Raw genomic sequence first — 27480 nt, forward strand, 5'->3', positions numbered from 1 at the left:
TCTAAAAATACTTTAAAGACTCCCCACAGTTGTTCCGTATTTCCACTAATGTGATTACCTCTAGAGTGCCTCGTTTTATCGGATTTAGCACCAGGAAACGTTTGAGAAGGTTTTCACAGTCTGTAGACATGTAGAAAGGGATTCTGTACTTCCCTCTCAACACTCTCTCTCTCAGTTCCTTTGGGGAGGTAGAGAGCAAAGAAAACTAGTGAGTCAACTTTTAGGTTAAAAGAGAACTCAGAAAACCCCAGTGAAACCCCTTGATACTGAATTGCTGATACGCTGATAAAGCGTTAGAATATTAACTCTTATCATTTCATAAAATCCTTTTAGCTTTCTGAAGAACCTGGACACAACTGCTTCTTATACCTTCAGGTTCTGTCCGTCAAAGGGGAGTGACCCGCTGACCAGAGTGTAAAGGATGACACCCAGGCTCCACACGTCCACTTCCGGCCCATCATATTTCTTGCCCTGGAAGAGCTCTGGGGCTGCATATGGAGGACTGCCACAAAACGTATCCAGTTTACTGCCAACAGTAAATTCATTGCTAAAACCAAAGTCAGCTATTTTAATGTTCATATCAGCATCTAACAATAGATTTTCAGCCTAGAGGGAAAACATCAAGACAAAAATGAAATTTAACCAAAATATAATTAGAACTGTGATAGAATTAGGCATTTCATAAAAGCTTTTTATAATGGTATAAAGTTAATATATCCTAATGAATAAGAAAACATTTTTTCTAGAGGAAAAAATAGGAGGTAAGTCACAACTCTTAATTTTTTAGCATTAACAACCAAAGACAGATACAAGGTTCAGCTGTCCCTCAGTCTTCGCAGGGGACTGATTCCAAGACACCCTCACTGACATCAAAATCCATCACTATACACAATGGTGTGGCACCATCGGCTTGCCTCAGCCACAGAGGCAGAACCTGGGGACACAGAGGTCTGACTCTATAGATCAATTCTAGCACTAATTTAAATAGCAAATGTCTATACACACACACACACACAAACCTTTAAATAGCTTTTCCAGTTAATAATAAGGGGCTTTTAAAAAATGGATACTTGCTTTAAGCAGAGAGCCACATTTCATGAACAATGCTAAATAAGCTATACAATGGCTAGTACTGAGGAGGGGAGAATCCTAAACTTGACTGAAGACAAAGGTCGAAGCCATTTTTATTTGTTTAAACAACCATTTACCATGTGGCAATCACGTATCAGGTGTTCTGTGTTAGTGTCTTGATACACAGACAGATTGAGTCTTGCCCTCCAGGAGCTCACAATTTAGCAGGGGAGAGGCAGAAAAATAAGCAGCTATACTCTTTGGCCTAAGTGCTGTGACAGAGGAGGAGTAGGGAGCCATGGGCCAGGCACTGGAAGGTACGGTATGGTTTCCTAAAGAGGCTGAAACTGAAGTTGCTGCCTGGAGGTTTAGTTGGTCGTAGTGGGTGTATTGACAAGAAGGTATTTCAGGCAAAATAAACAGTCTAAAACCCAGACGGTGAGACAGTACATGCTTTGCTCAAGAAACTGAAAGACAGAGTGTGGGAGAGAGGTGCAGAGAGAGATGGCTGGGGACGTGGCCATGGCTGAATTACAAAGGGCCAGCCAAGTGGCTTATAGTCAGAAAGTTTGGGTTTTTCACCTAAGGGTGACGGGAAGCCACTGAAAAGTCATTCAGGCACGGAAAGGACAATCTTATTTGTGTTTTTAAAGGCCATTCTGGTTGCAGTGTAGGAAACAGACACGGAAGAAAGAGAGAAAATTGGAAGCAGGGAAGACCAGGCAAAAGGCTAGAGTAGTAATCAAGTATGAGATGCTGCGGTCTGCACTAGGATGGTGCAAATGGGGAGAGACAAGGGCGAGCTCTAGTGATGCTCAGGGAACAGCAGGAACAGGACATGGGGACTAAGTGAACAGAAGAGCAAAGGGGAGGCAGGGACCTGAGGGACATCAGTCATCACAATGAGAAATATAAGTTCAAGTTTAGGAAGGAGGAGTGTAGGCTGTAAACATCCTGAACCTGAGCTGCCTGAGGGATGCTCAGGTGAAGGTGTCCTTCTGTCAGCTGGATACTACATCCTAGAAGAGAGCTTTGGCTGCAGAAATAGATTCGGGGTCTTCCAGCCACTGCAGCTACTAGAGTGGATATGAACGCAGCAAGGGTTGGTGAGCAGAGAACAAGCAAATCGGTAACAATTACGTGAGGAGAAAGAGGAGTGAGTACCAAGTTAAGAGAGAATCTAGACAATGTTGGAGAAATAATGGCTGAGAAGGTGAGAAGAGGGTGTATATGGAAGGAGAGTTAGGGTGAGGAGGTTTTTTGATAAAAGATGGTACAGACTTGAGCATGTTTTTATAAGGGCTGCTAGTGAGAAGCCAACAGAGAGAGAAGGTGAAGAAACAAGACTTGGGAACTGCATTCACTATCTTGCAGTAACCTATAATGAACGAGGATATGAAATTGAATATATGTATATGAATGACTGAAACATTATGCTGCACACCAGAAGTTGACACAACATTGTAACCTGACTGTACTTCAACTAAAAAAATTTAAAAACAAACAAAAAACGCCAAAAAACCATGAGATAGGAAGAAACAGAGTGAAGCAGTCCCTAGAGGACGTAGGACACAGAACACAGAGGCAGGGTCAGCAGAGGCGCTCCGCTGTCTTGTAACACGAGGAAAATTCTGGAAGGTGAAGGGTGAATGCAGGTGCAGCTAAGTTTGAGGGCCTGCTTGGTGTTTCTATTTTCTCTGTGAAATAGGAAACCCTTTTGTGTGCTAGGAGAGAGAGAAGAGGTGGAGACCTGTGAAGTGGGTCTCAAATGGCCACTGTTGTAACAGGAGAAAAAGGATGCCAGGTAGCACTGAGGACGCTGTCTGAGAGAGTGTACATTTTTAAAGGACCCCAACTGTTTAGTGATATGATTTTTCTCCAGAGACCAACTATGGCTACCCTAACTGAAATGTAAAATATATTTTAGGGTTTTTTTTCCCATACTAACAACACAATCCAATCTGTACGTCATCTGTGTCATAACCGCCAGGAGAACGGAACACAAGCAAGCAAAGGAGACACTAGTAGGGGCACTGTGACTCACCTTGAGGTCTCTGTGAACGATCCGCTTCTGGTGGCAGTACTGGACTGCAGACACTATCTGGACAGGAGATGCAAGGTTGTGAGTCATCAATGGTGCAGATTCACAATTAAGATGAAAATACTTTGTCAACATTCACACATGCAAAGTACGCAGTGGGCACTTCAATGTCTGTGTGCGTCTCTAAATACAATTTTCTCATGCTCTGAACTTTCCAGTTTGGAGAAATGCCAGGTGGGGTGAGAGCAAGAAGAGAAAGGTGAAGGTGTTCTTCCTATTCTCTCCAGTTTTAACTGGAAAGTCTCTTCTCGGGCCCTGTCCCCTGGCATTCCAGTTATTTCTGAATGTGGTGCCAGGACTCAACGAGTCATTGGCATCCAGAGGACTTTGGCTGCCTGGGCCCAGGAGCAGAAGGCTCTGGTGCAGCCTCTCCCCACCCAGCTGGCAGCTGCAGACTGCCCATGCCCACTGTCTTCTAGGTTGGTCAGCTTGCTCCCTGCAATGCTCTCTTCCTTCTGGCTGATGTGGGGTCAAGGACAGCAATAGTGACTTCACTTCTCTGAGGACCAGTTTCCCCTCCTTAAGATGGGAGAATGAGTGCTGTAGTGGACACAAACAACACAGCGTGAAGACTGCTACTTGCTCCATGAGCGAGGACCCCTTGCTTGCAGCACACCGTATGCTTCCATTTACTCAACTTGGATTATGCCTGTGATTAGCACAGTTAAATAACCGCTCTGCTGAAATTTCACACTTACTAGGCATTTTTTAAAGTATCCTATTCTAATTATAAAAGTTTTATATGCTTATAGAAATTTTAGGAAAAACAGAAAAGCATATACAAGAATATGCTTGTATAACCACCAAATAGAGATAGTATCTCTTGTTATTTTGGTGTATTTGCTTCTAGTCTTTTCTTTGGCATGATGCATGTGTATTTAAATATATATATAATTACATATACACAAAACTGGGGTTATAACAAAAATACTGCTTGTTTTTCCAAGTCACCATCAACTTTTAGTTGTAAGCAACACTCACCTAATTACACTGGGCATAAAAACTTAGAAAGGACTGTTCTAATAGTTGATATTTTGGTTCAGAAAAAGCAGTAAGGAGCAGCTGGGCTGGGGGTAGGGTGGGGTGATGCCAAAATTAGGGTGTCACCGAGCAGTTTCATACTTTACAAAGTGAATATTCAAAAGATCAATCAGACCCATTCGTAATCGCCAACTAGAGGTACACAAATTCCAAAATCAAAATACAGGTTTCAGAGCATCTATCACTTTGGACACCAATTACACTGTTCTATTTTGTCCTCTTGAAAACTGGGAAAGTGAAATAGATTTGTTTCCCTAAGACACAGGAAAATTTTATTTTCTGCCTGATTCAATTTTCCCTGTTTTTTTCCCTGCATATTAAGATTTCTCTTGTAGGTTATTTTCAAATTCTGCTTTTGAATCAGATTTGATAATTTCCTACCCTTTCTCAAAGAGAATTTCTCTTCTTTTACTTCCAAACAGCTCAAAGCTAACCTAATGCTACAATTACCTGAACATACTCAACTTTCAATTGCTTTTTTGCATTTTGCTTTTAAGCTAAAAGAGGTTATTTCTAAATAAGGCTGAGAACCTCGATGTTTTCTAGGTTACAACATGAACGCAAGCCTAATTCATTTCCAGTCATACAAGAAAGAACGGAGGCAGCAACATTAGCAAGCCACCATGGAAGAAGTGAGGCAAGAAGATGGAGCCAGGAATCTATTCTCTTTCTTTGAAAAGAACAAGAGCTCAGCCAAAAAAAATTAAAACAGCATATGCAATAACCAGGATGAGAGTGGTGAAGGGAGTGGGAAGAGGAAAAATCATCTGCTGATCACTACGGAAAGAACGGCCTATTCTGGACAGAAAACAGCTCACGCGTAGTGTACCTGGTGTGTGGCACACCTTCCTCTCTGGTATAAACAGGAAAGCTTTTTATTGAGTCTAAGTAATGATGACTTATAAACTTTTGGAAAGCATGGCAATTAGAAACGGAGAAAAGCAGAAGCACCAATATCATACTTGACCCTTCCAGGTTTAAATGAGCTGTCTTAAGGAAATACTATAGCAAGGAGAAAAGACTGCATTAATTCTAAGTACTGTAAACCAAGTTATTAATTGTTAAAGTACATAAACTATCTTTCTTGGACCAACTAACAGGTTTATCAAATGCTCCAAAATTTCTGCAGGGAGTTTAAAATAAAAATCTGAGTGACAACTGTCCAAGTCCCTCTGACAAGTGGACTCCCACCTGGGGGATGGGTAGTGCTGCAAGAGGGTAGGGGTCACAGGTTTAAGCAATAAACTGCTTCCCTGGAGAAGGTCCAGGCTCAAACCTGCTGTTGCCAGCCAGCACTAGCCTTTTCCTCACAGTCAATAAATCCGATTTGCATAAACGTTTGCCAGTCAGATTCATCTGAGTGGTGAGGAATTTAAGTTTTATGAGGCAAAAAAATCTTGGCTTATTAGGTGGCCAATGTATAAAAATTAAGAGTACAGTTATGGAAAGGGCCAAACAGACTTGTTCTGTAATAGAGAGAAATTTGAGCTTCCTTCCATAGACCACAGAACAGTCTTATCAGAACTGGAAAGAATGTCAGAATTCATCAAGCATAACTTCCTCTTTTCATAGCTAGAAAAACAGGGTCAGGGAAGTTAAATGACAGTCAAAGGCAGCTTCAACTTTGGTATTTAACAGGTTTAATTCAAAGTACCACCAGTATTTCTTAAGCTTTAAATTAAATTTAAGCAACAGCAAATAGCAGAAGTCGAGAAGTGTATAAGTAAGTCCTTAACTGTAAACACTAGATTAAGCAAGTCAGAAGAGGCAACTGTAAAGAGAAATCTTGAAATAAACTTGCCTTTCCAGATACTGTGAAACCTTTAAAGACGTCTATCATACCTCTACCTACACAACCTTTCATGTGACTAAAAAAATTTAAGGGTTCTGAGAGAAATGAGCCTGTACTGATATTTAAGTACAGTGTTAATTTAAAAGTAATAAAGTACTTGTTCCTTCCCTTCCACATTATGGCCTGTATGTGCAGTCTGGCCCACACCTGCTTCTCTGCGTGAAGTATTGCTGGAACACAGTCACGCGAGCGTATTCATTCAGATATCATCTGCAGCCGCCTCTATGCTACAGCAGGAGCATTAAATAGTTGCAACAGGCTGCATGCCTACAAAGCCTAAAATATTTGCTATCTGGAACTTTACAGAAAGAGTTTGCAGATTCCTGCACATCACGATGATTAAGAATTTTAGTTTTGGAGTCAGGGAATCTGGGTCTGAATCAATGATAGATCTGCTATTTGCCTGGCATCAAATTTTGGGCAAATTATTTAATCTTCCTGTGAGTCAGTTTCCTTATCTTGAGCAAATGGGCATAATACTCCTTACAAACAAGGCTGCTGCAAGAAATACATTAATCCAGATAAAGCACTTATCTCCGTATTTAGTAGGTAATGATCAATTAATAAACAGTAATCATTATTAATAAAAGCAGAAGAGTTAAGTCACCTTTATGCTTAAAACTTGCTTATTAAAATGAGTGTCTCTTTAAGGAATGGGGGTAACGACAAAGAAGAAGGTAAGCCATTAATTTATAGGTTAAGTTCCGTTTGGTTTTACCTTATGTAAGACAAAATTAATAATGATTGTTTTGGATTGTGACATTCTTTTTGCTAAAAAATTGGAAATGGTTTTAATTAATGCAATCACAGGTGTTTGAAAGGTTCTCTCGTTTTTTAAGGCTCAACTGTCAAACACTAAGGTTAAGAATGAGACTAAAATCCCAATTACAAACCTAGAAATAGAACCCATGGCTGCCTCTAGCACAGTGCCTTAGGCATGAAAGCACTAAATAAATTAATAAATTTCTGTTGAACTAAATGGCCAACCCCTGCTCCAGACAACGTACCCTACAAACCGTTTAAAAAGGCAAGCACTTGTTTGCTTCAGGGTTTAAGTTAGATAATGTTATTAGATCAATAAACTAAAGGTGCATTAATCCATACCTGTCTAAATTTAGCTCTTGCTTCTTTTTCCTTCATTCTTCCATGTGCAACCAAATAGTCAAACACTTCACCTATAATTGAGAGAAATGAAAGTAAGCAGAAATTCTACTTTGGAGCATTAACTGTCCCATAAACTGGTTAACGTTTCACTTTTAGTAATGCTCTTGTTTTAATTTTTAAATGTAAGTATTAAGATAAACAGGAATACATAGAATTTGAACTAAGTTAGCCTTAACTATGGGCAAAGTTTATTCATAAAACCTTTTAAGCTGGAGAAAAGCCTTAAAATTAAATTCTCATACGTTTAAATTATATAACTTTTATTTTTTAAAGGTTATGTTTCCAGATGCTTTAATAAAAACTTAGCAATGAAAATTGGAAGTTAAAATGGATAAGTCACTTGTTTTAAAAGATGTCTTCACTATAGGATTATGACCAAAAGAGCATTTCCTGAATATATTCACTCATTCATTCAACCAATAATGAGTGCCTACTAACTGCTGAGAAATGTTCTAGGCCCCGGAGAAATACAGCAGTGAACAAAGCAAAGTCCTTTTCCTCATGGAGTTTACATTCTAGTAGGGGAGACAGACAATAAACAAACAAACGCAATATAGCGTACCAGATAAGAAACACTGGGAGAAGAGTCAGGGGAAGAAACAGGAAGTGTGTCTGTGTGGGTCAGGACTGTGCTGACTTCTGCGAGGGAACGAACAGTGTAGTTATCTGGGAGACAGATTCCAGACAGAGAAAAGAGCAAGGAGCCCACGAGGCCGAAGAAGCGTGAACAACGGAAAGGGGGGCGGGGAATGAGCAGAGAGATGGGTAGGAGACCTCCTGAGAGCATGAGAGTCTGCAGGCTTTGCTCTGAGAGAGGAGAGGCAGAGGACATGAAATGACCTCTTAAAAGGATCACTCTGGCTGCGAAGAGCCTTAGGGCTGGGGAAGGGACCGGGAACCAGCCTCGGTGGTGACAAGGAAGTTGGGGGGGATTCAGGACACAGTGTAAAATAAAGGTAAAGCCGAGTAACTTGCTGGTGGACATCTAGGTGGCAGTTTGTAAGGTATTAATCTGTCAGGGAAGAGAAGTGACACTTCAACGAATTTATTAGTATTGCCAACTGCTTATGAATTTGGAATAAGGATACACCTCTGAAGTCAACAGAAAAGAGTACTAATTTAGCAAATTAGATATAAAATGTGTTCGGGAAAGAATCACACCTGCTACATACAAATGAATACTTCCATCAGCTTAATGACAACATTCAATTAAAACATTTTGATACTTTAGAAAAGCTTAGTTTTAGACCTTAAATATTTTTGAGAAAAAGATATTCTGAACTGTACATTAATATCTGACTTAAACTTTTAGCCCTAACTCTGAATAAATTTTAAAATAATAAATGGGTATAAACATTTTCAGGTATCAATGATTGTATAATTATCTTTTAATAGGAATTACATATTGTTAATTTACATTACACAATTCATTTAACTATGATGAATTATAAAGTTAAACATCAGCTCAGTAAAATGTCAGCATTTTCTAAGACAATGACCTTTCTATTTGCAGAAAAGTATATTATGTCAAAACAAGTGGTTAAAAAGTGAAAACAAAGATGTGTGCATGTCATACTGAACAGTTTTGACTCAAAAAAAAAAAAATTAAGGATTCACCCAGTAGTTGTAGAGTAACACAGATAAAGTTCAAATCTGTCAATATAATTTTAAAATACTTTTATAAATTCTGATGCAATATAAACCTCTTAAGAGATTTTGGAACCATAAAGTCACACTCCCAATTACTAAGTTATAAATCAGGAATTCAGCTCAGATCTCCCCCCTTATTAAAAATGTATTAGTGCTCAGATTAGTGGCTGAATTAAACACCTCTAAAGGCTATTATTTATTAGGAGCAAAACCAGCAAACAGTGGCTCTCCCCACCCAGGTCAGGGCCCATGCGGCTGATCAAAGGACACCAGACAGGACAGTACAGACAGCCTTTGGTCCTAGTTCAGGTCCTGCCGTAACTAGTGAAGAAACCACTGGCACAGAACAACCTTTCAGAGCTTTATAGTTTATCTGTAAAAATTAGGCAGTTGGCCTAGATAATTTCTAAGATTGTTTCCAATTCTAAAATTCTATGATTCTCAGGATGGCTTCCCATGGTGCCGCCTCTGGTTCCTCTCTTGGTGGTGGATGTTCCCCGGGGAGGCCCGGCCCAGGCAAACTAGGGGAAGCAGCCCAAGGGCCGTGAGGTTCGTGGATGTGGCCATGCATTTCTCCCTGGAGGGGGGTGGTGTGTGTGTACCAGGATGTAACGCGGGAGACCTACGGCCTCCTGCTCAGTGAGGCCCAGCAGCCCAGTCAGGAGCCAGCAATCTGTGGGAAGGAGGGACTGATGTCCCCAGAAGTGAGTGGGCTGGAAGCATGGAGCACTGAGCATGAAGCCTCAGCTCTCCTCCAGGTTCTCAGCTAAGCCCAGTGTTTCCCTTTCACAGGATTTTCAAGCCTCAAATCTGCCTTTATCTCTTGGGTGGAGGCATGGAGCCCTGCAGCCATCAGCAGAGAAGGGTAGCAGGTACTTCACTTCAAACCCCAGGACATGACCTTTGAGAAGCCCCTCCCCTACTCGGATCCTTAGCACACACTGCTCCCTCTGGAGCCCCTCACCTCCAGAAAGGTTGGCCTCTCAATGCTAAACTGGGACTTGTAGCACCCCTTAATCACACTGGAAAACCCCAATTTAATGCAAAACAGAGTTTGAGCTTCCAAGGCAGCCAAGGGAAAGAAAAAAAATTCTATGATTCTACCATATTGAAACATACTAGGCTGGGGAGGAGTAGGTAAAGAATTTAATGAAATTTTTGTCATTCAAAATGGCAAATGTATTAATGATAAAACAGCTGTCCTGGAGATGGATAGCGCTTTGTTGAACTGATTAAAACAAATGGCCCAAGCCAATAAACCACCATCACCTACTGATTAGTGCTGTTCTGATGCTGAGCAGTGGCGCTGAGCCTTCAAAGGAGAGCTGTGTTACCATGTCCACTGAAGCTCAGAGACATGTAACTTACAAGGTCACACAATCAATGAATGAGGGGCACTGGCTAGGCTGACTCCATGGCTGCCTTTCCCAAAGCCCATCCTCTTTCTGGAGGGATACTTCTCAGATGTATTTGACATCCCCTGTAGAGAAATCTCTGTGACCCTGGTACCTAAAATAGATGGGAACAGAAAGCCACCACTGACTGACCATTCATGAGAGGCTACATGGTATCAGAAGACTGGGGCTCCATGCCTGGCAACATGACCACAGTGAGACTTCCCAAACTCCATATTCTCCAGGGTCTCAAGAGTAAAAGCCCATCACTCACTGCCTGGCCACATCAGAGTCACTGTGAAAGTCAAAGGAGATCAGGCAGGAGACAAAAGCACTTGTGCACTGCAGAGGCTACACAAATGAAAAGATTTTGAACCACACACTGTAACATGAGTAGAAAGTATTAGAACCCCACATAGATTTTTGGTTCTACAATTAACCTTCAGATTCCTATTACTCCTCAATTGTGAAAATCCCAACTGAATTCTCAAACCACACATTTAAAATACAAAACACACAAGTAATAGTGAATGAGGAGTATGAAAAAGTGGTGTTGGAGGTGTGCCTGCCATCCCCACAACAGGTTTACAATCTTTCATTTAATGGTTAAATCACTACAGTGAGGCTCCAGGTTTTGCATCCTGAATCAAAGCGCTACCAATAAAATAAAACTCTACTATAATCAAAACAATTTAAGCTATACCGTAGAGTTAAACAGAATATGTTCCCAGTAGTTTAGCTTATAATTTCATAAATTCAACTTTCATTTGTCAAGTATCTACCATGTGCCAGGCACTGTGCTAGAGGCAGGGAACTGGCAAAGACAAACAGGAAAGCTTCTGCCTTCCACGGACAGTGAAATTCACAAGTGGTCCCAGAGCATTATAAGCCTAGCCCAAAGATATTCCTAAAATGAGAATCTTTGTAAAAGACAATGGCTATATACATTTATTTCATGAAAATGTCTACATTTATACAAACTTACAGGCAAATAATTACCAGTCTCTAATCTTTAAGGAAGCTATAACCATATAACCACCATTTCTGGTCTTGGGAAAAGACGGACACCAATGACATAAAAATCTGATGAAGAAAACCATCCAACATGCAGTAGACATTTATTTCAAATAGGCTAATGCATTGATATTTTTGAAAATCCAAGTACTTGGAGTAAACAAAATGTAGTGTATCTATGTATGTGTGTGTGTATACATATATATACACACACACAAACACAGAATGGAATATTATTCGCCCTTAATAAGGAAGGGCATTCCCACACATGCTACAACATGGATGAACCTTAAGGACATTACACTGAGTGAAAGAGGGAATCACAAAAGGACATATACTACACGATTCCACTCCTATGTGGTACCCAGAGGAGTCAAATTCATACAGACAGAAAGCAGAACGGTGGCTGCCAGGAGCTGGGGAAGGGAAGACAGGGGTTATTGTTTAACAGGGACAGAATTTCATTTTGGGAAAATACAAAAGTTCTGGAGATGGATGGTGGTAATGGTTAACAATGTGAATGTACTTAATGTCACAGAACTGTATACTGGAAGTGGTTAAAATGGTAAATTTTATGTTATGCATATTTTATCATAAAAAAGTCCAGGTATTTGCGTATTATCAATTAAGAATGCTAAGAGTGGAACACTTAAAAGCAATCCACAGAATAGCTGCGAGTCAGCTTTTCTGATTCTCATCCTAGTGTATTATGACTCTGAACGTTAAATGAAACTTTAACATTTATCCATGTGGGCAGCGTGGTTGTGTAGTCTTCTAAAAGGGAAGAAAGAAAAAAAAATACATATAAATTTCTTACCTCCACTTGCATACTCCATGATTAGGTAGAGTGTTTTGTCAGTTTCAATGACTTCAAATAACTTCACTTGGGGACGGAAGAGGATACAGGAGAAAAAGAAACAAACATCTGTATGCACATACCATGTACATATAAACTGTTACTACAAAAAGTAAACTTTTCCCTGTTAAAGATTTTAATAGCTGGACCTCTAAAAAAAGCTTTTAGGAAATTTTATTATATATTACAACAGCAGAAAATATTTTTAAAAGCATGGAATTCCAAAAAAAAAAAAAAGATTTTTTTTCTAGGTGCTCAAATCACGTAACTTCAGGACACACTCAGAAGTCTAGTGAAGTGTATTTGATCTCATTTCATCGTCCTGTATTATGTCTACAATGGCTACTTGTGGTCCCTGCAGCTCAACATTTGCACCTCAGGAAAAGCATTCTTATTTTGCATTTCACCTCAGGAACTGCTCAGATCTATTCTACTCCTACAAGTGCAAGTCCATCCACTTGTTATCATGGCTTTAAGGATACATATCATTCCATTTGAGACTTTTGTTGCCTGGGAAACTTATCACAATTCTCAGAGAACAAGGTTCCTTTGTTTCTATTCTGAAGCCAGAGACAGCAAAGTAGAAGGAATTATACTAATTGATTGAAAAGAACTTTTTAAAAAGAATCATTTTCAGTAAGTCTGTGTGACTCTGCTATAGCAGTCTCTTGTTACAGACAGAAATAATATTTCTACTGCTATTTCATAAACCCATAACAAAATCAGAAATATATACATTTAAAAATGAAACTGAAGTTAATTTCTAAAGCTATCAAATCATTATCTTGTGTACTTTGGCAATACACATTACAAAATTGAAGTTAGCAAAAAAAAGGGGGAGAATGCTAATCTTACACTGCAGGTTATTTTCTGATGCTTTAATATAGAGTATTAGATCAAACAAAGTGGCTAACATAGTACTTAATATGTTTGTCGAAGTGCTGAATAGAACTATAATTTCTAAGATGATATAAGTTCAGGTTGTCAAGAAAAAATATTTAAAGAAATTTTAGGCACATATGCTGGTGAATCATCAACATATAAATAAAACCTTTCTAAAATTCCGATACAAATATTGGCTTTTCTGGGGAAACTGGAAATTTAAATCTATTTTCAAAAATATGTCATTTAGCAGTAAGTAGAGAACTCTAATCAGGTTATAACTTAAGTAATTAAAAAACAAAGTAAGTATGTTTAAGTTAGCTAGTCCTTGGCAGTAGTGATAAAATATTTTTCTGGTGAAAAGTTGGTATTTGCAATCCAGAGTTGGCTAGCTAACCCCAAAGGGCTGAAATAAAAAGTGAAGGTCTTCTTCCCACCTACTGTATTCCCTGTTATTTTTCCTTTGTTCAAACGTCATGTTTCATTGATTCTAAGATGTATATTTTTCCACATTTTAACTAACATCATTGACAAGAGGGTAAAGGCTTGGCAGCACTTTCTTAGAACATAACACGATAAAGCCTTTTAAATGGCGGTGGCTCAGATGAGGTGAAGTAAGGGTGTAAGTTTTTCCCTCCTGTGGTTCTGTTTTAGTACTCTACCTTTGCACCTCAAGAAATCTTGATAAGATATCCTTAACATCACATCACACTCCCACTTTCTAGAACTGACTTTGATAGTAAACTGATGCAACTGGTTGTCTTAAGAGCTATTTCATTCCAGAAATATTTTGAGATTGTAGAAGGTATCATTGTGTAAAAAAAGCTGTGCACACAGAGAATACATAAAACAAAATTCATATCAAAATTCCATTAGATAGCAAGTATCCTGTATCTTCTAAAATATGATTCAATGTACCAGTATTTTCTTAGCAACACAGCTAGAGCAAAAAACTCCACACCTCTGAGACATTAACTCTAACTTACCACAATTCCCTTCTCTCTGTCTATAAGTTAAGTATAATTATGGTATTTCCGAACTATTAAAAATTAGAAAATTATAATGATTACAGATGTTTCTATTGAATTAAAGCTTTACATTAAAATGTTTAATATCTAAGCTTTTAATTTATCTTTAATAATTTCAAAAAGTTAATATAAATGATCAACAATTTATACAAATATATTTTCTAAAAGTGTACCTGGATTGGGAGAAGGGAAGAAATCTCCTGTCACTCCTGGAATATATGTTTAGCTTTATGACATACTTTCAAGAAAGCATTTAGACCCAAAAGTATTTAAGAAAGCAGAAAGTACCTATGTTTGGATGATTTAAAATCTTCATTATTCTTACTTCTCTGAAGAGCTAAAAAACAAACACACACATAATCCCCCCAACACAGGTTATTAAACATTACATTCCATGGTTGCAATATAAATTAAAAATTTCCCTTAGATAACTGATTCACTGGTAATGTTTAGCAGTAGTTCACATCTAATACATGGAAGTCCAGGGTAATTATGAAGTAGCTTCATAATCTATTACTAAATGAATCAATTTTATCTTATGGAAAAGCAGAGATCCCAAAGGAGGAGGATATCATAATGTGAATTACACTGTGCTATCCTGAACACACAAGGTCAGATTTAAGCAGCAACAGTTTGTGATTAGACTTAGTCTGATTCAGTATCTACCCAGGGGTTCTAATTCTGCAAATCAAAACTTGTAAAGTCCCAATGAACTGCACCATGAGTGCATTAGACTGATAATTCCAAGTAATTCTGTGAGAAGGTTTTGAATAAAACCACTTCAAGAAATCCTCATTGGAGAAGGTAGGTAATTTAACATGAAGGCTGCGGTAGGTGGTTACATTAATGGCCCTAATGAGTCCTGCCTCACGTGGTCACGTTTTTGTACTGGCTTTGTGACTTACTTTGGCCAATGGGACATTATCAAATTTGAAGGAAGCAGAAGCTGGATAAAACTGGGGCTTACTCTCTTGGAATGATGTGGCCACGATATAAAGAAGACAATCTAGCCTTCGAGGATGAAGGACTATAGAGAGGGACCCACTGCTCCAGCTGAATGCAGCTCCTGCCAACTTGCCAGCTAAGTGCATACAACCCAGGAGAGACCATGAGAAAAGCTGTTCAGTCAAGACCAGCAGAGCTGTCCAGCCATCACACAGAACAAGGGGAAATATTAAACTGTTGTGTATAAACATGTGCTGTGAATTCAGAGAGGCCTGGACTAACATGAGATGATCTCAGAAAATAACAGAATTTTACAGAGCATCTTCTACAACCTTCTTGCAAACAAGTGGAAACTAGAAAATGAGAGAAAAAGATCTTCCAAGGCCCTAATATCTTTCCATAGGAGTCTGGCCAGAACTAGGTCTCCCAACACCCAGGATACTACAACCTACAGGAGGCAAGGCTGTGAAGAGCTTTGGGAAATGAGGAGCAGCTGGCTGTGTGAAAAGGAAATTGGTGAGAAATCACAGGGCTCTCACTGCACTGGTCTTTGTCCACTATGTCTAGTCTAGAACTGAATCAGCAGCTAACAACTGAAAGCATGGAGGCAAGGTATCAGACCTACAAACTGAGCTCTGCGCTTAAAAACATGGAATCAAGGTGAAGAACCTTCCTGTCTAGAATTCTGGCTCCTCCCTAAAGGCAGGAGCACTTTTATCTCTAACATAAATACCTCCTATTGCTGTTGTGGTCATTCCCACATTTCCCGTTCCAAGATGAGAAGCTACCCGCCCTGACAACCACTCAGGCATGAGTTCTTTCTCAACATCCCTCTATTAAGCTAACACAGGAATCTCGTTTTCCAATCCATTATAGTTAGGTTTGTAGCTATAATCTGAATCTCCCAGTTACTTCCACAACTGCTAAATTAGTAGAGTGCCAAGTTGGATGTCATACCAACACAGCTTAGGACACTGCATTCAGAATGGAATCCTGACCACGGCCATGGCCGCCCCTGCTTACCCCTCCAGCCGCAGCTCTGGGCATGCCACTCCAGCCACCTTGATTCCTCTCAGATACTAGAACAAACTAAGCTCTTTCCTTCCTTAGAGTCTCTTCTTTTCATCTTCAAGTCTCAGGTAGATTCTTCAAAAACCTTACCTAACTGGGTCTCCTGTTTTACATCAGAGCAGTGTGTTCACTTCTTTCCTAGAATGTCTTTCAAGTTGTGATGACACATTTTTGTGTGCCAGTTTATTGTCCCTATTATCCACAGGATGATCTCCTTTAACTATACTGTATACTTGAAACCAAGCCTAGCATACAATAGGAATTCATTTGTTTGATAAATGCCTGAATGAAAGTATTATCTACCAGTAAGAAGTGTGGTTTGAGCCACCCTTAGCATTCTAATGACCACACTGCTTTTAAATCCTGAGTAGCAGAATGGCTGTTACAGAGTTGTCACAGTTCTCCTGGCAAGAGGTTAAATGAAGGCAATTAAAAAAAAAGAAATCCCTATTAGCAGTGCAGCACTGAAACACAGAACCAAAGAGAAAGAAAAAGAGAATACTATAGGAATTCAAGGGAAGGAGAGCTCACTTCTGTCTAGGGTGGTGGGCATGGAGGTAATATGACGTACGAGTTGAAAATGAGCTGGCTATGCCGGCTTTGTATATGTGCACAAAGACAGGGAGGTGCAACTGATTAAGACTATTTAAGGAAGATCAGGTGATTGGTCTGGCAGAGCAGTGAGTTTCCCAGTGTGGGCTTTAGGCCACCAGCATCAGAATCATTAGGGTGCTTGTGCAAACTGCAGGTTCCTGGGCTCCACCTATCACTAGATCTGAAATAAGCCTTAGAATCTTACTTTTCAGTAAGCACCCCAGATGTGGTGGTTTTAAAACAGGTTCATAAATAGAACTTAAAATCCCTCCCTTTGAGTGTGGGCTGCACTTAGTGATTTGCTTCTAGCAACGAGAGTTCAGGCAGGCCTGACAGTGAGGGGACTTCAGAGACTGGCCAGGTTGTGAAAGGCGCTGGGGTCCCTCCTCCTTCTCACAGATCACTTGCTTGGGTGTCACAATTAAGTACCTCAATGGACAGGCCCAGATGGCAAGGTAATGAGGCCTCATACCCACAGCTGGTGAGGACCTGCAAGCTCTTGACAACAGCCAGGTGAGAGGGCCTTTTGGAAGCAGATACAACAGCCTCAACCAAATCTTTGGATGTCTGCAGCTGTGGCTCTTGCCCAAAACCCCTTGAGAGCATCCGAGCCAGAACCATCCAACTAAGTCACTCTCAAACACACAACTCATGCAAACTGTGAAGTAGCACATGGTTCTAGGTTGCTGTTTTGATGTACTTATTAGCAGCAGATAGGTTATACACTGCAGGTAATGCATTAAAGTTTGAAAACCCCTTAGTTAGAGCAGAGGTCACACCAAGCGATGTACTGTGAAAGCAGAGGAAAGGTGAAAGGGACCAGACACAGGGATGAACAGTACAAGCTTAATTCTATGGACAAAAAGAGCAGCCAAAGGTTTCCTAGTAGGACAGTGTCAGGGTCTTACCAAAATAACTACAGATTTACCTCTATCAGAATTATACATCAGGTAGAAATGAGTTAATAAACTCTATACCAAGTTAATCAGGAGGGGTAAGGAGGGAGAAAGAAGTGGGGAAGGGAAAAAAAAAAAAAAAGAGGGGTGGGGAGGAAGCAAAAAGTGAATAGTTACCAAGTGCTGCCGGGGCCCGAAGCACAGCACTAGATGCTCACACCTGTGGTCGTCCCTAACTTAATTTTCTTAAGTCTGTCAGATGACTATGACCATCTCCAATATTCAGTAAACGAAGACTGAGAAAGTTAAGAAACTTGTCCAAGTATTCCCAGCTAATATGTGCCAGAGCCAGGACTCTCAACCCTGAGTTGTCTGACTCCAAAGTCCACACACATCTCACGATTCCAAGCAGTCACCTCAAAATTTACAAGTAAAACAACTGATAGATTACAAGTTGGTACTACAGGAAACTCCAGAGCAACATGCAGGCACTGGCAAAGAACTTTTAAAAAAGCTGACCATTTGCGTATGTGACAAAAATGCCAGGATTTTATGTATTTGCATCAACTGTGAACCCGATGGCTGAAGATAAATTTGGATAGATATAATTTATTAGAAAGAAAATATGAACTTTAAGGAAAGTCCCTACTAGGACTGTACAACTTTTTTTAAAGTTTTGTTACTATAAAAGGACATCTAAACAAGTTCACCTATTTCTACTATCTTAATTCAACTTATTTCTCTACATTCCCTTTCAATCTTATGTAGATGCTAATTATAAAAAAAAAAGAATGAAATAACACAAAAATGTAGAAAGTGAAAGAATTCTCTCTCGCTGACTAATCTGCATCCCTTCTACATCTCTGCGTTTTTGAGTCCTTTAGAACCGGCACACAGGGGAGGACAGACAGCTCGAAGAAAGACTTGGATCTTGGCGATGAGAATACTAAGGATACTGAGCCTGCAGTACCACAGAGCAAAGGCATGTCCCAAAGCCAGGGCCGAGGATGTACAGGAACATCTCTGAGAAAAGACAATTTTACCAATCGATACAAAAATAAAATGAGCACATAAGAGACAGTACGGGGTGGGGGGCTGTCATAACCACTGAACTGTGATCTAAATCGTCATGACAAGGGTGTTCAGACTTCCTTCTCCAGATACACAAGACAGAAATGACAGCCCTAGATGTTAAGAGCTAGGCTACTCCAGGCAGCTGGTAGGCTGAATGACAACTTATGTGTTAGAAATAATGGAAGGGAATAAAATGGCCAACCCTTCTTTGTAGGAAAGAGCTGTACAGTAAATCCAAGATTACAAATAATCACTAGCAGTCTGGATGAAGAAAATGCGATACAGGAGAGCACTATGCAGGGAATAAGAGTGAGGAAGACAGAGCTGAGGCTGACACCCGTGTCTGTGGATCCGGGAGCCACTGTGAGACACAGATGACTTCAGCTGCAGCGAGGAAGGGCAGCAGGCTGAGTCTGGTTCTGCACGTACCACGTCAGGGGCAGTGAAATGAAAACAGTGAAAGCAGAGCTTGGTACTTGGTATCTGGGTCTGAAGCTCAGGAAAGAAATCTGGGCTAGAGATATATTCTGCAGCATTATTAGCACAGAGATTGTATCCTTGGAAGGAAATGACACTGCCTAGCTATGTAGAATGAAGACACAATCACTGTTTCACAGACGAAAGAGCTGGGGTCCACATGGAGACTCAGAAAAGGCAGCCAGAAAGACAGAAAGAAATCCAGACACTAGAGTCTCCCCGCCTACCACAGACCTACAAAAGGGGCCTCAAGTCTCTGTTCATAAAGAGCTTCCCAGTTCCTGGAACACCTCTCAGCGCTTCATGAAGGAAACAGGATGCTGTGCCTGCATCACACACCTTTGTCTCAGTGACCACAAAGATCACAGCACCTCTGCTTACAGAAGAACAAACCTCTCAGAGAGCCTGACAAAAGCCCACAGAGCTCATGGAAAAAGAACTGTCAAGAAAATGCACTGGTGCAAAAAAGAAAAAAACAAACAAACATACATCCCTTCGCTTCTCTATACACAGAATATCTCTGGAAGGGCAAATAGAAACTGATGCCACTGGCTGTTCCAGGGCAGGGCCCTGGGTGGATGAAAGTCAGCGGCAGATAAAGGCTTCTCCTTCTACACTTTTTTCTGCCCTTTGAACTCTGAATCACAACTGTATTACTAATTTCCTCTCCCCCAATGAATGTGAATTTTAAGAAAAAGGGTTGAGAATGAAAAAATAAAAACATTTGGGGGGGGGGGGCAAAAGGGGAACTCCTGAAAAAGAAAAGGGAACTGAAATTGCTGTATTTTGAGGACTATTAATAAGGGAGTCTACTATTCCTTTTCATAGTGTGGGCCGAAGCTGCGGGTGGGTCAACAGCAAGCAAGTCTTCCAGGAATATCTTCACAGTCCAGCAAACATGAGAGTCAGCACACTAAGGTAAAACTTAAGGAGGTTAAGGAGAGTCTAATTACTCTTAGAACCACCCTAACAGTAAAACATACATGACAGAATAGGGAAAGTTAACAGATGATAAAGAAGATAACTGAGAGCATTATGAAAGACCGTTTGTCTCCTGCCCGGGAAGAACTGTCTACAGAAGGATGTGTGGCTGTACTGCAGTGTATTTAACCAGAATCTGACTGCTAAATTTTGCTGCTGTAATATTACAGTGAGTATCCCTGTATACATACATCCTTGTACACTTACGCAAATGTACTGGCAGAGTGGATTCCTTGAAACTGAATTGGGGGGAGGGAGCAAAGGGCATACATGCTTTTAAAACTTTGTTAGTGCTATATTACTCTCTAAAAATATATTAACTTACACTACTGTCAACAATGTGAGATTTCCTGTTTCTCTACACTCTTGCCAACACTATATAAAGTACCATCAGGTTTTCTGCAGATCTGATTGGTGAAAAAATGTTACCTTTTAGCATGTGAACATTTTTGCTTGACTACTGACCATTTGTCCTACCAACTGCCCGAGTCTATTTTTTGACTATTTTCTATGAGGTTATGTGCTCCTGCTTCTCCTCCATTTTCAAGACCTTTCATACAGTAATGAAATGAAATCTTTGTTGGCCACAGCAGTCAATTTGGGTATTTACCCCAATTCACCCTGACCCCTTCTTCTCTGCTTACTTTTTAGGAGCAATCTTTTCAGCTTCTTTGGATGATTCATCGGCTGTTTACCTGCATATTTCTAAAATGTCAGATTATACTGCTTCCTTGATTTTCCATTTTAGACACTGTCCTGTGGTTCCGCTTTGGATTTAGCTTTCCTAAGCCCTTCCCAATGCTCATGCTTCCCCCCTCCATCCTCCTCATGAGGTTCTATCACACAGTTTTGGCTAAATACTGTGCTTAACTTTTATTTATAAAAGTAGTACATAGACACTGTCTTAGAAGTCGAACTGTGTGATATAATGTGTCTCTTCACCCTCAACTCTTGTTTATCATGCAAGCACTTTCAACTCTGCAATTTGCTGCCTTACTTCTGAACAGCATGCTCGTGCAGCTGTTCAATGATTTCTTAGCCTCTCTCCCTCAATATTAGCTACTGACTTCTTAATACAGGCAGTGAAGACTAAACTCTCTTACATCCTGTCCCCCACCCCACACCCCTTCCCTCCTTCCTCCTGATCAGTTATCATCATAGTATTTGGCTGAATTATTCAGTAAACACTATATAAATTTTACAGCCACACTAGGAATGTATTTCCATTCTTTTTATTTATTAAAAATGTTATGTTTCCTTTGAGCTACTAACTGTCTCGGTTATTTTGTTCACTTAGGTTTTCTATGAATCTCTCACTACTAATTTACCCTTAAACTTTGTAACAGAAGTGTATATCTCCTCTCATATACTTTCAAATAGCCAAGTAATTTTTTCCACTTGAAGATAATCCATATTATTTTTTTAAATTGTGTCAAGTTTTAAAATTTTTATTTATTTGGGGGCTTAGGTTTACTTATTTATTTATCAATGGCAGTACTGGGGATTGAACTCAGGACCTCCTGCATGCTAAGCACGCACTCTAGCACTAAGCTGTACTCGCCCCAGTGATATTCATATTCTGAAGGACTTGGTCCTGTTCTCAATCCTATGCTTTTCTCTTTTTTGGTATTCCCTCTTGTTGTCGTGAAATATCCCATCAATAGCTCCTGAGGAAGGGTAAGTAAATGATTAAATTTAAGGCCTTGAATGACCCAGAATATTTTGATTCTATCTTCACATTTGATCGACAGTTTGGCTAGGTAAAGAATTCTAGGTTAGAATCATTTTCTCTCAGAACCCCTCCCCCTAGCTTTAATTGGATACAATTGACATATAACATTGTGTTAAGTCTAAGGTGAATATAGTAATTTGGTACACATACATATTGTGAAATTGTTACTACAGTAAGCTAGTTAACATGTCCTTCACCTCGTATAATTACCATTTTGCCGTTATTATGGTGAGATAAGATCTACTCTCACAGCAACTTTCAAGTATATAATACTTATTAACCATTGTCACCATGCTGTACATGAGATCCCTGAATATTATCCACTTTAAAACTGCAAGTCTGTACCCTTTGACCAACATCCCCCACTTCCCCCACCACCCCTATCCCCTGGCAACCACCATCTACTCAGGTTTTGTAAGTTCAGTTTTTTCATTTTTCAGTTTTAGTACGTAAAATTGATATAATTTGACTATACAGATACAATATATTGCATGTAAATACATATATACAATATACTGCACATATTTGCTTTAATTTACATATATTTACTGTTCATTGTTTCTAAGAACAGTTTAGAGCTTTAGCTTTTTAAACTTACATAGTTATCAAAGGAATAAAGTCAACCACAAAATAATAATCAGCAGAATGCAGTAATCCAATCATAAAGGACAGTAAAATGTGTTTACACATATTCAAGAAATCAATCATCAATATTATAAATAGTTATAAATAATAAGTAGTTCATTTGTGTCCTTTTTTTTTTTATAAAGATTTCACATATAAGTGATATCATATCACTCCTCATTTTTCTTTCTCTTTCTGGCTTACTTCACTTAGAATGACAATCTCCAGGTCCAACCATGTTGCTGCATATGGCATTATTTTTTTCTTTTTTTATGGCTGAGTAGCATTCCATTTTATAAATATACCACATCTTCTCTATCCAGTCATCTGTTGATGGACATTTGGGTTGTTCCCATGTCTTGGCCATTGTAAACAGTGCTGCTATGAACACTGGGGTGCATGTGTCTTTTTGGATTATGTATTTTCTCTGGGTATATGCCCAGGAGAGGGACTGCTGGGTCATATGGTAAGTCTATTTTTACTTTCCTAAGGTACCTCCATACTGTCCTCCCTAGTGGCCACAATTCACATTCCCACCAACAGTGTGGGCAGGTTGCCTTTTCTCTACACCCTCTCCAGCACCAATCCTTTGTAGACTTTTTAATGATGCCCACTCTGGCTGGTGCAAGGTGATACCCTTGTAGTTCTGATTCGCATTTCTCTAACAAGTAGTGATGTTGAGCATCTTTCCATGTGCCTGCTGGCCATCTGTCTGTCCTCCCTAGAGAGATATCTATTCAGGTCTCCTGCCCATTTTCTGAGAGGTTTTTTTTTTTTTTAAGATTTCACACATAAGTGATATCATACAGTATTTGTCTAACTTAGTATAATGTCCTCCAGGTCTATCCATGTTGCCAAAGAGCAGGGCTTCCATTTTTACAGCTCAATACTCCTCCTATTACTATAGGATAAAATACAGAATAAGAATACACCTCACATTCTCCTTATCCATCCATCTGTCAATAGACAAGTCGGGTTGTTTCCCTAACTTGGCTACTAAGAATAACACTTTCAATGAACATGGGAAGTCAGATGTCTTTTGAGATAGTGGTTTCATTCTCTATAGAAATACACCCAGAAGTAGGATTGCTGGGTCATGTGATGGCTCTATTTTTAAGGTTTTGAGAAACCTCTATACTGTTTTCCATAGTAGTTGTACCAATTTACATTCCTACTAAAAGTACACAAGGTTTCCCATTTCTCTGTAACCCTGTCAGCATCCATCCTTGTCTTACTGCTAACAGCCCTTCTAACAGGTACAAAATGGTATCTCATTGTGGTTTTGATTTGCACTCCCCTGATCATTAGTGATGCTGAACACCTTTTCATGTACTTATTGGCTATCTGAACGTCTTCTTTGGAAAAGTGTCTATTAAGATCCTTTGTCCATATTTAAACTAGATTATTTGGGCTGGGGGGGTTGTTTGGTTTTTTTGTTTTTTGCCATTCAGTACAAGTTCCTTATATATTTTACATATTAATCCCTTATGAAATACATGGTTTGCAAATACTTATTCCCATTCTGAAGGCTGCCTTCTCATTCTGTTGACTGTTTCTTTGGCTGTACAGAAGTTTCCTGTAGTCCCACTTGTTGATTTTTGCTTTATTCCCTGTGCTTCTGGTGTCACATCCAAAAAAATCACTGCTAAGAACAATGTCAAGGAGCTTTTTCCCTGTTTTCTTCCATGAGCTTTACAGTTTCAGATCTGCTTACGTCCTTAATCCATTTTCAGTTAATCTGTGTGTAGAATAAGAGGGGGTCCAGTTTCATATTTTTACCTGTGACTATCCAGTTCTCTCAGAATTTTAAAGGCCTTGATCCATTTCCTTCCAGCTTACAGCAATGTGGAATGGTATGGTGACATTCTGTTACAATCCTTTGGTTGTGATCTATTTTTTCCTCTGCCTTCTCTTTAACTTTGATGTATTTAAATTATAATGTATCACCGATTCAGTATCTGTGTACATTAGCATTCAGTCTAGATACATAGTGGGTCTTTTGTCATTTACTACATTGGGCACTGAACCTTTCAATCTGGAAATTCTGGTCCCATAGTTCTGGGAAATTATCTTCTGTTAGTCTTTGATCATCTCCCTTCCTATCCTCTGTTCTTTTCACAATTTATTTTTATCAAAAACTAGACCTCCTAGATAGGTGATTCAATTTCATACTGTACCCTTCTTAATTTTCATCTCTTTGAACTTTTTATACTACTTTGAGAGATTTCCTTGACTTTATTTTCCAACCCCTTTACTGAATTTCTTTCCAATACCATAAGTTACTTTCCCCAATGGTGCTTTTCCAATGCATCATGTTCTTCTTTCATGATGAATATAATGGTCATTGTTGCATTCCGTCTTCCTCTTTTTTAAATCTTTGAAAACACAAATTAGTGTTGTTGTTGTTTTTAAGTATTCGAGTTTCCTCTTCCAGTTTTCCTTTCTCTTCTTCATTCCTGTCTGTTTTAGTCTCCAGTTATCCTCAAATATCTGGAGATTTTTGGCCTTTCCATATTTATGAGAGGCACCAAAACGCTAAACTGAATGTTATGCATATAAGGGCTGGACCACAGGATGACCGGAAAGATACTAAGTAGATTCACTGAAAGACACTGAATGTCTCAATCTATATTTTCATTTAACTCAGCTTCCCCAGAGAAGAATCCCTGAATCTCCTTTTTAGGCAACACTTGAGGGACTAACAGAGTTCTGGGAAGCAAGCAAAGAGAGGGGGTAGAGAAAGAGTGTCTCACCACTCAGTGGACCCCTATTATCAGCATGGAGTCTCCAAATCCAGATGCTCTTTGATTCAACCTCTCCTGAAAACAAACGTCCCAATTTCTACTGGGGCAAAGAAGGGCAAGTTGCTTGACTGGCAGGCTGCAGGTGATAAGAGGCACAAGTTCAGATTTTCAGCTAATCCTGTTTCCGCTTCTACTTGTGCCTCTGCCCATAAAAAGGAGCTAACAACTCATTTTTAAAACTTTCTGAATTCTGTGGCATGATTCAGCATGATTCTGGTTGCCACCACCCTGCGGTTTCAGCTCATTATGATTTGTTAAGTCTATTACAGAAAAAAAGTTATATATATACATATATATATGTATATATATATGTATATATATATATACACACACACACACACACACATATTTTTATATATAAAAATATATATATATATAAAATAGTGTACACACACACACACACAGCTATTCATCCATCTGTTTCCCATCTGGCAAAACTAGGTTCAATTATTTGCTAGTCTTCTCTCGTATTTTTAACACTACTTTTTAATTCCTTTACTACTATTTAGTGAATTGGGGGAAGGAGCAAAGATAAACATACTAATGTTTAACTAGAAGTCCTATATGCTAATACTTTTTATACCTCAATTTTTGAAAGGATGTTATAAGTGAGATTGAACTGTAATTTTCTTCCCTGTTTCCAATATACTTGATAGCCATGTATGTGGAATCTGAGAGTAGTATTTGGAAGCTTCCCATCACGATTAAGTTCTGAAAGAGCTGGACAGAAATATAACTATTCATTGACGGTCCAAAAGAAGTCAATCATGAAACTGCATTCAGCAATTTGAGGCGGGCAACTGGCCTTTTTACCATTCTCAATTTCTTCTAAAGTTACTGATGCATTTAGACTCTTATCTAGAGTTAATTTTGGTAAGTTATATTTTCCTAGAAAATCATCCATTTCTTTAGGCTGGTTCTAATTTACTTGCACAAAAGGTTCCCTCATAATAATTTTAATTCCTCTCTGGTCTTTTCCCTGCCCCTCATTTCACACTTTGTATTGTCTCTCCCTTTCCCCTGGATTAAAACTAGTGGTTTATCTATCTTATTGTCTCCTCATCCTCTGGCAAACAAACAGAACCCCAAAAAGCTCTAGATCCATTATTTCTACTGTTTTCCAAATTCACTAATTTCTGCCTTTATTAGTCCCTTACATTATTATTAGTTCCTGAGATTTATTTTGTTCCCTTTCCTAACTTATTTAATATTTAATTCATTGCCACTTTTTCTTGTTTACTAATGTGTTTAAGGTTTCAAATTTCCTTGAGCACAAAGAGCAGTATTCTATAGGTTCTGATACACAGTGTTCCTTTCTAGATACACTGCAACTTTGGTTTGCGTTTTCTCTTTGACTCATGAACTCTGTGAGTGTGTTTTAAGTTCCATATGATTGTACTTTTCGTTTGTTTCTATTTTTATTGGTTTCTATTTTTATTGCTCATTCAGAAAATGTAGCCTAGAAAGATCTCTTAGCCAGACTTATTAATCATATTAATAGGACCACTGCTTACAGCTGTGCAAGTTATGTACTGCCCAACCCTGAGGAAATCATTTACCCTGTAGTCACCACAGATCTTAATCGTTATCACAATAATTTCCTGGCACCCAGCTGTAATGTATCTTAAGAAAGGGATGCTTTTATTTAAAAAAAAAAAAAAAAAAAAAAAAAGCTCAAATGTGTAGTAAGGGCTAGTGGAGGGGCTCTATATTGAGATCTGTATCTTTTTTCCTCTAGTTAGTATGTTATGCATGGCCTGAGAGAACTAAGTCTCCTTTGTCACTCTTGTATTTCTACTTATTTAGCTTAGATTTTACCTGTCACGTATTTTGGGGTTCTATTTATCATTTGCCATCTACTATAAAAAATAAAAATTTAAAATATGAAAATAAATTTAAAATAACTGCCTTTAAAATGGCAATTGTGAAGTGAAGCAGAATAATCATTTCTGAAGAACAAAAGGTGTGTGTGTGTAGGTAGGTAGGTATAGAAACTCTGCAATGCAGACCAGTGAGGAGAGATTAGGCAGTAAGTTGTAACACATACAAAAAAACACGAAATTGGATTCCTGCTTCACAATATGCACAACTTCCAGTGGATTAAAGATTATAAAACTTTAATAAGACAATAGAGAAAAATTTCTTTGTAGCTTCAGGCAGGCAAGAATTTCTTAAAGACAACAGAAAAGGTACAGATCATATAAAACTGGCAAATTCAGTTTCACCAAA

The 27480-nt window shown here is 39.1% G+C and overlaps 1 protein-coding gene across 12 annotated transcripts in view; it reads right to left on the reverse strand.

The window, feature by feature from the left end:
• MARK3 (microtubule affinity regulating kinase 3) overlaps positions 1-27480 on the reverse strand; it is a 92491-nt gene that overhangs the window by 23255 nt on the left and 41756 nt on the right. For 11 of the 12 annotated variants that reach the window (XM_074364925.1, XM_074364920.1, XM_074364918.1 and 8 more), the window contains 6 exons: positions 14342-14390; positions 12105-12170; positions 7170-7240; positions 3116-3172; positions 370-606; positions 59-178 (listed from right to left, as the gene is read on the reverse strand). In XM_074364925.1, coding sequence (XP_074221026.1) covers positions 59-178; positions 370-606; positions 3116-3172; positions 7170-7240; positions 12105-12170; positions 14342-14390 — 600 coding nt within the window. The remainder of the gene's footprint in view (positions 1-58; positions 179-369; positions 607-3115; positions 3173-7169; positions 7241-12104; positions 12171-14341; positions 14391-27480) is intronic. The other variant, XM_045505736.2, reaches the window with a different exon arrangement.

This window comes from Camelus bactrianus, chromosome 6 (genome assembly GCF_048773025.1).
Source record: "Camelus bactrianus isolate YW-2024 breed Bactrian camel chromosome 6, ASM4877302v1, whole genome shotgun sequence".
Taxonomy (NCBI): Eukaryota; Metazoa; Chordata; class Mammalia; order Artiodactyla; family Camelidae; genus Camelus; species Camelus bactrianus.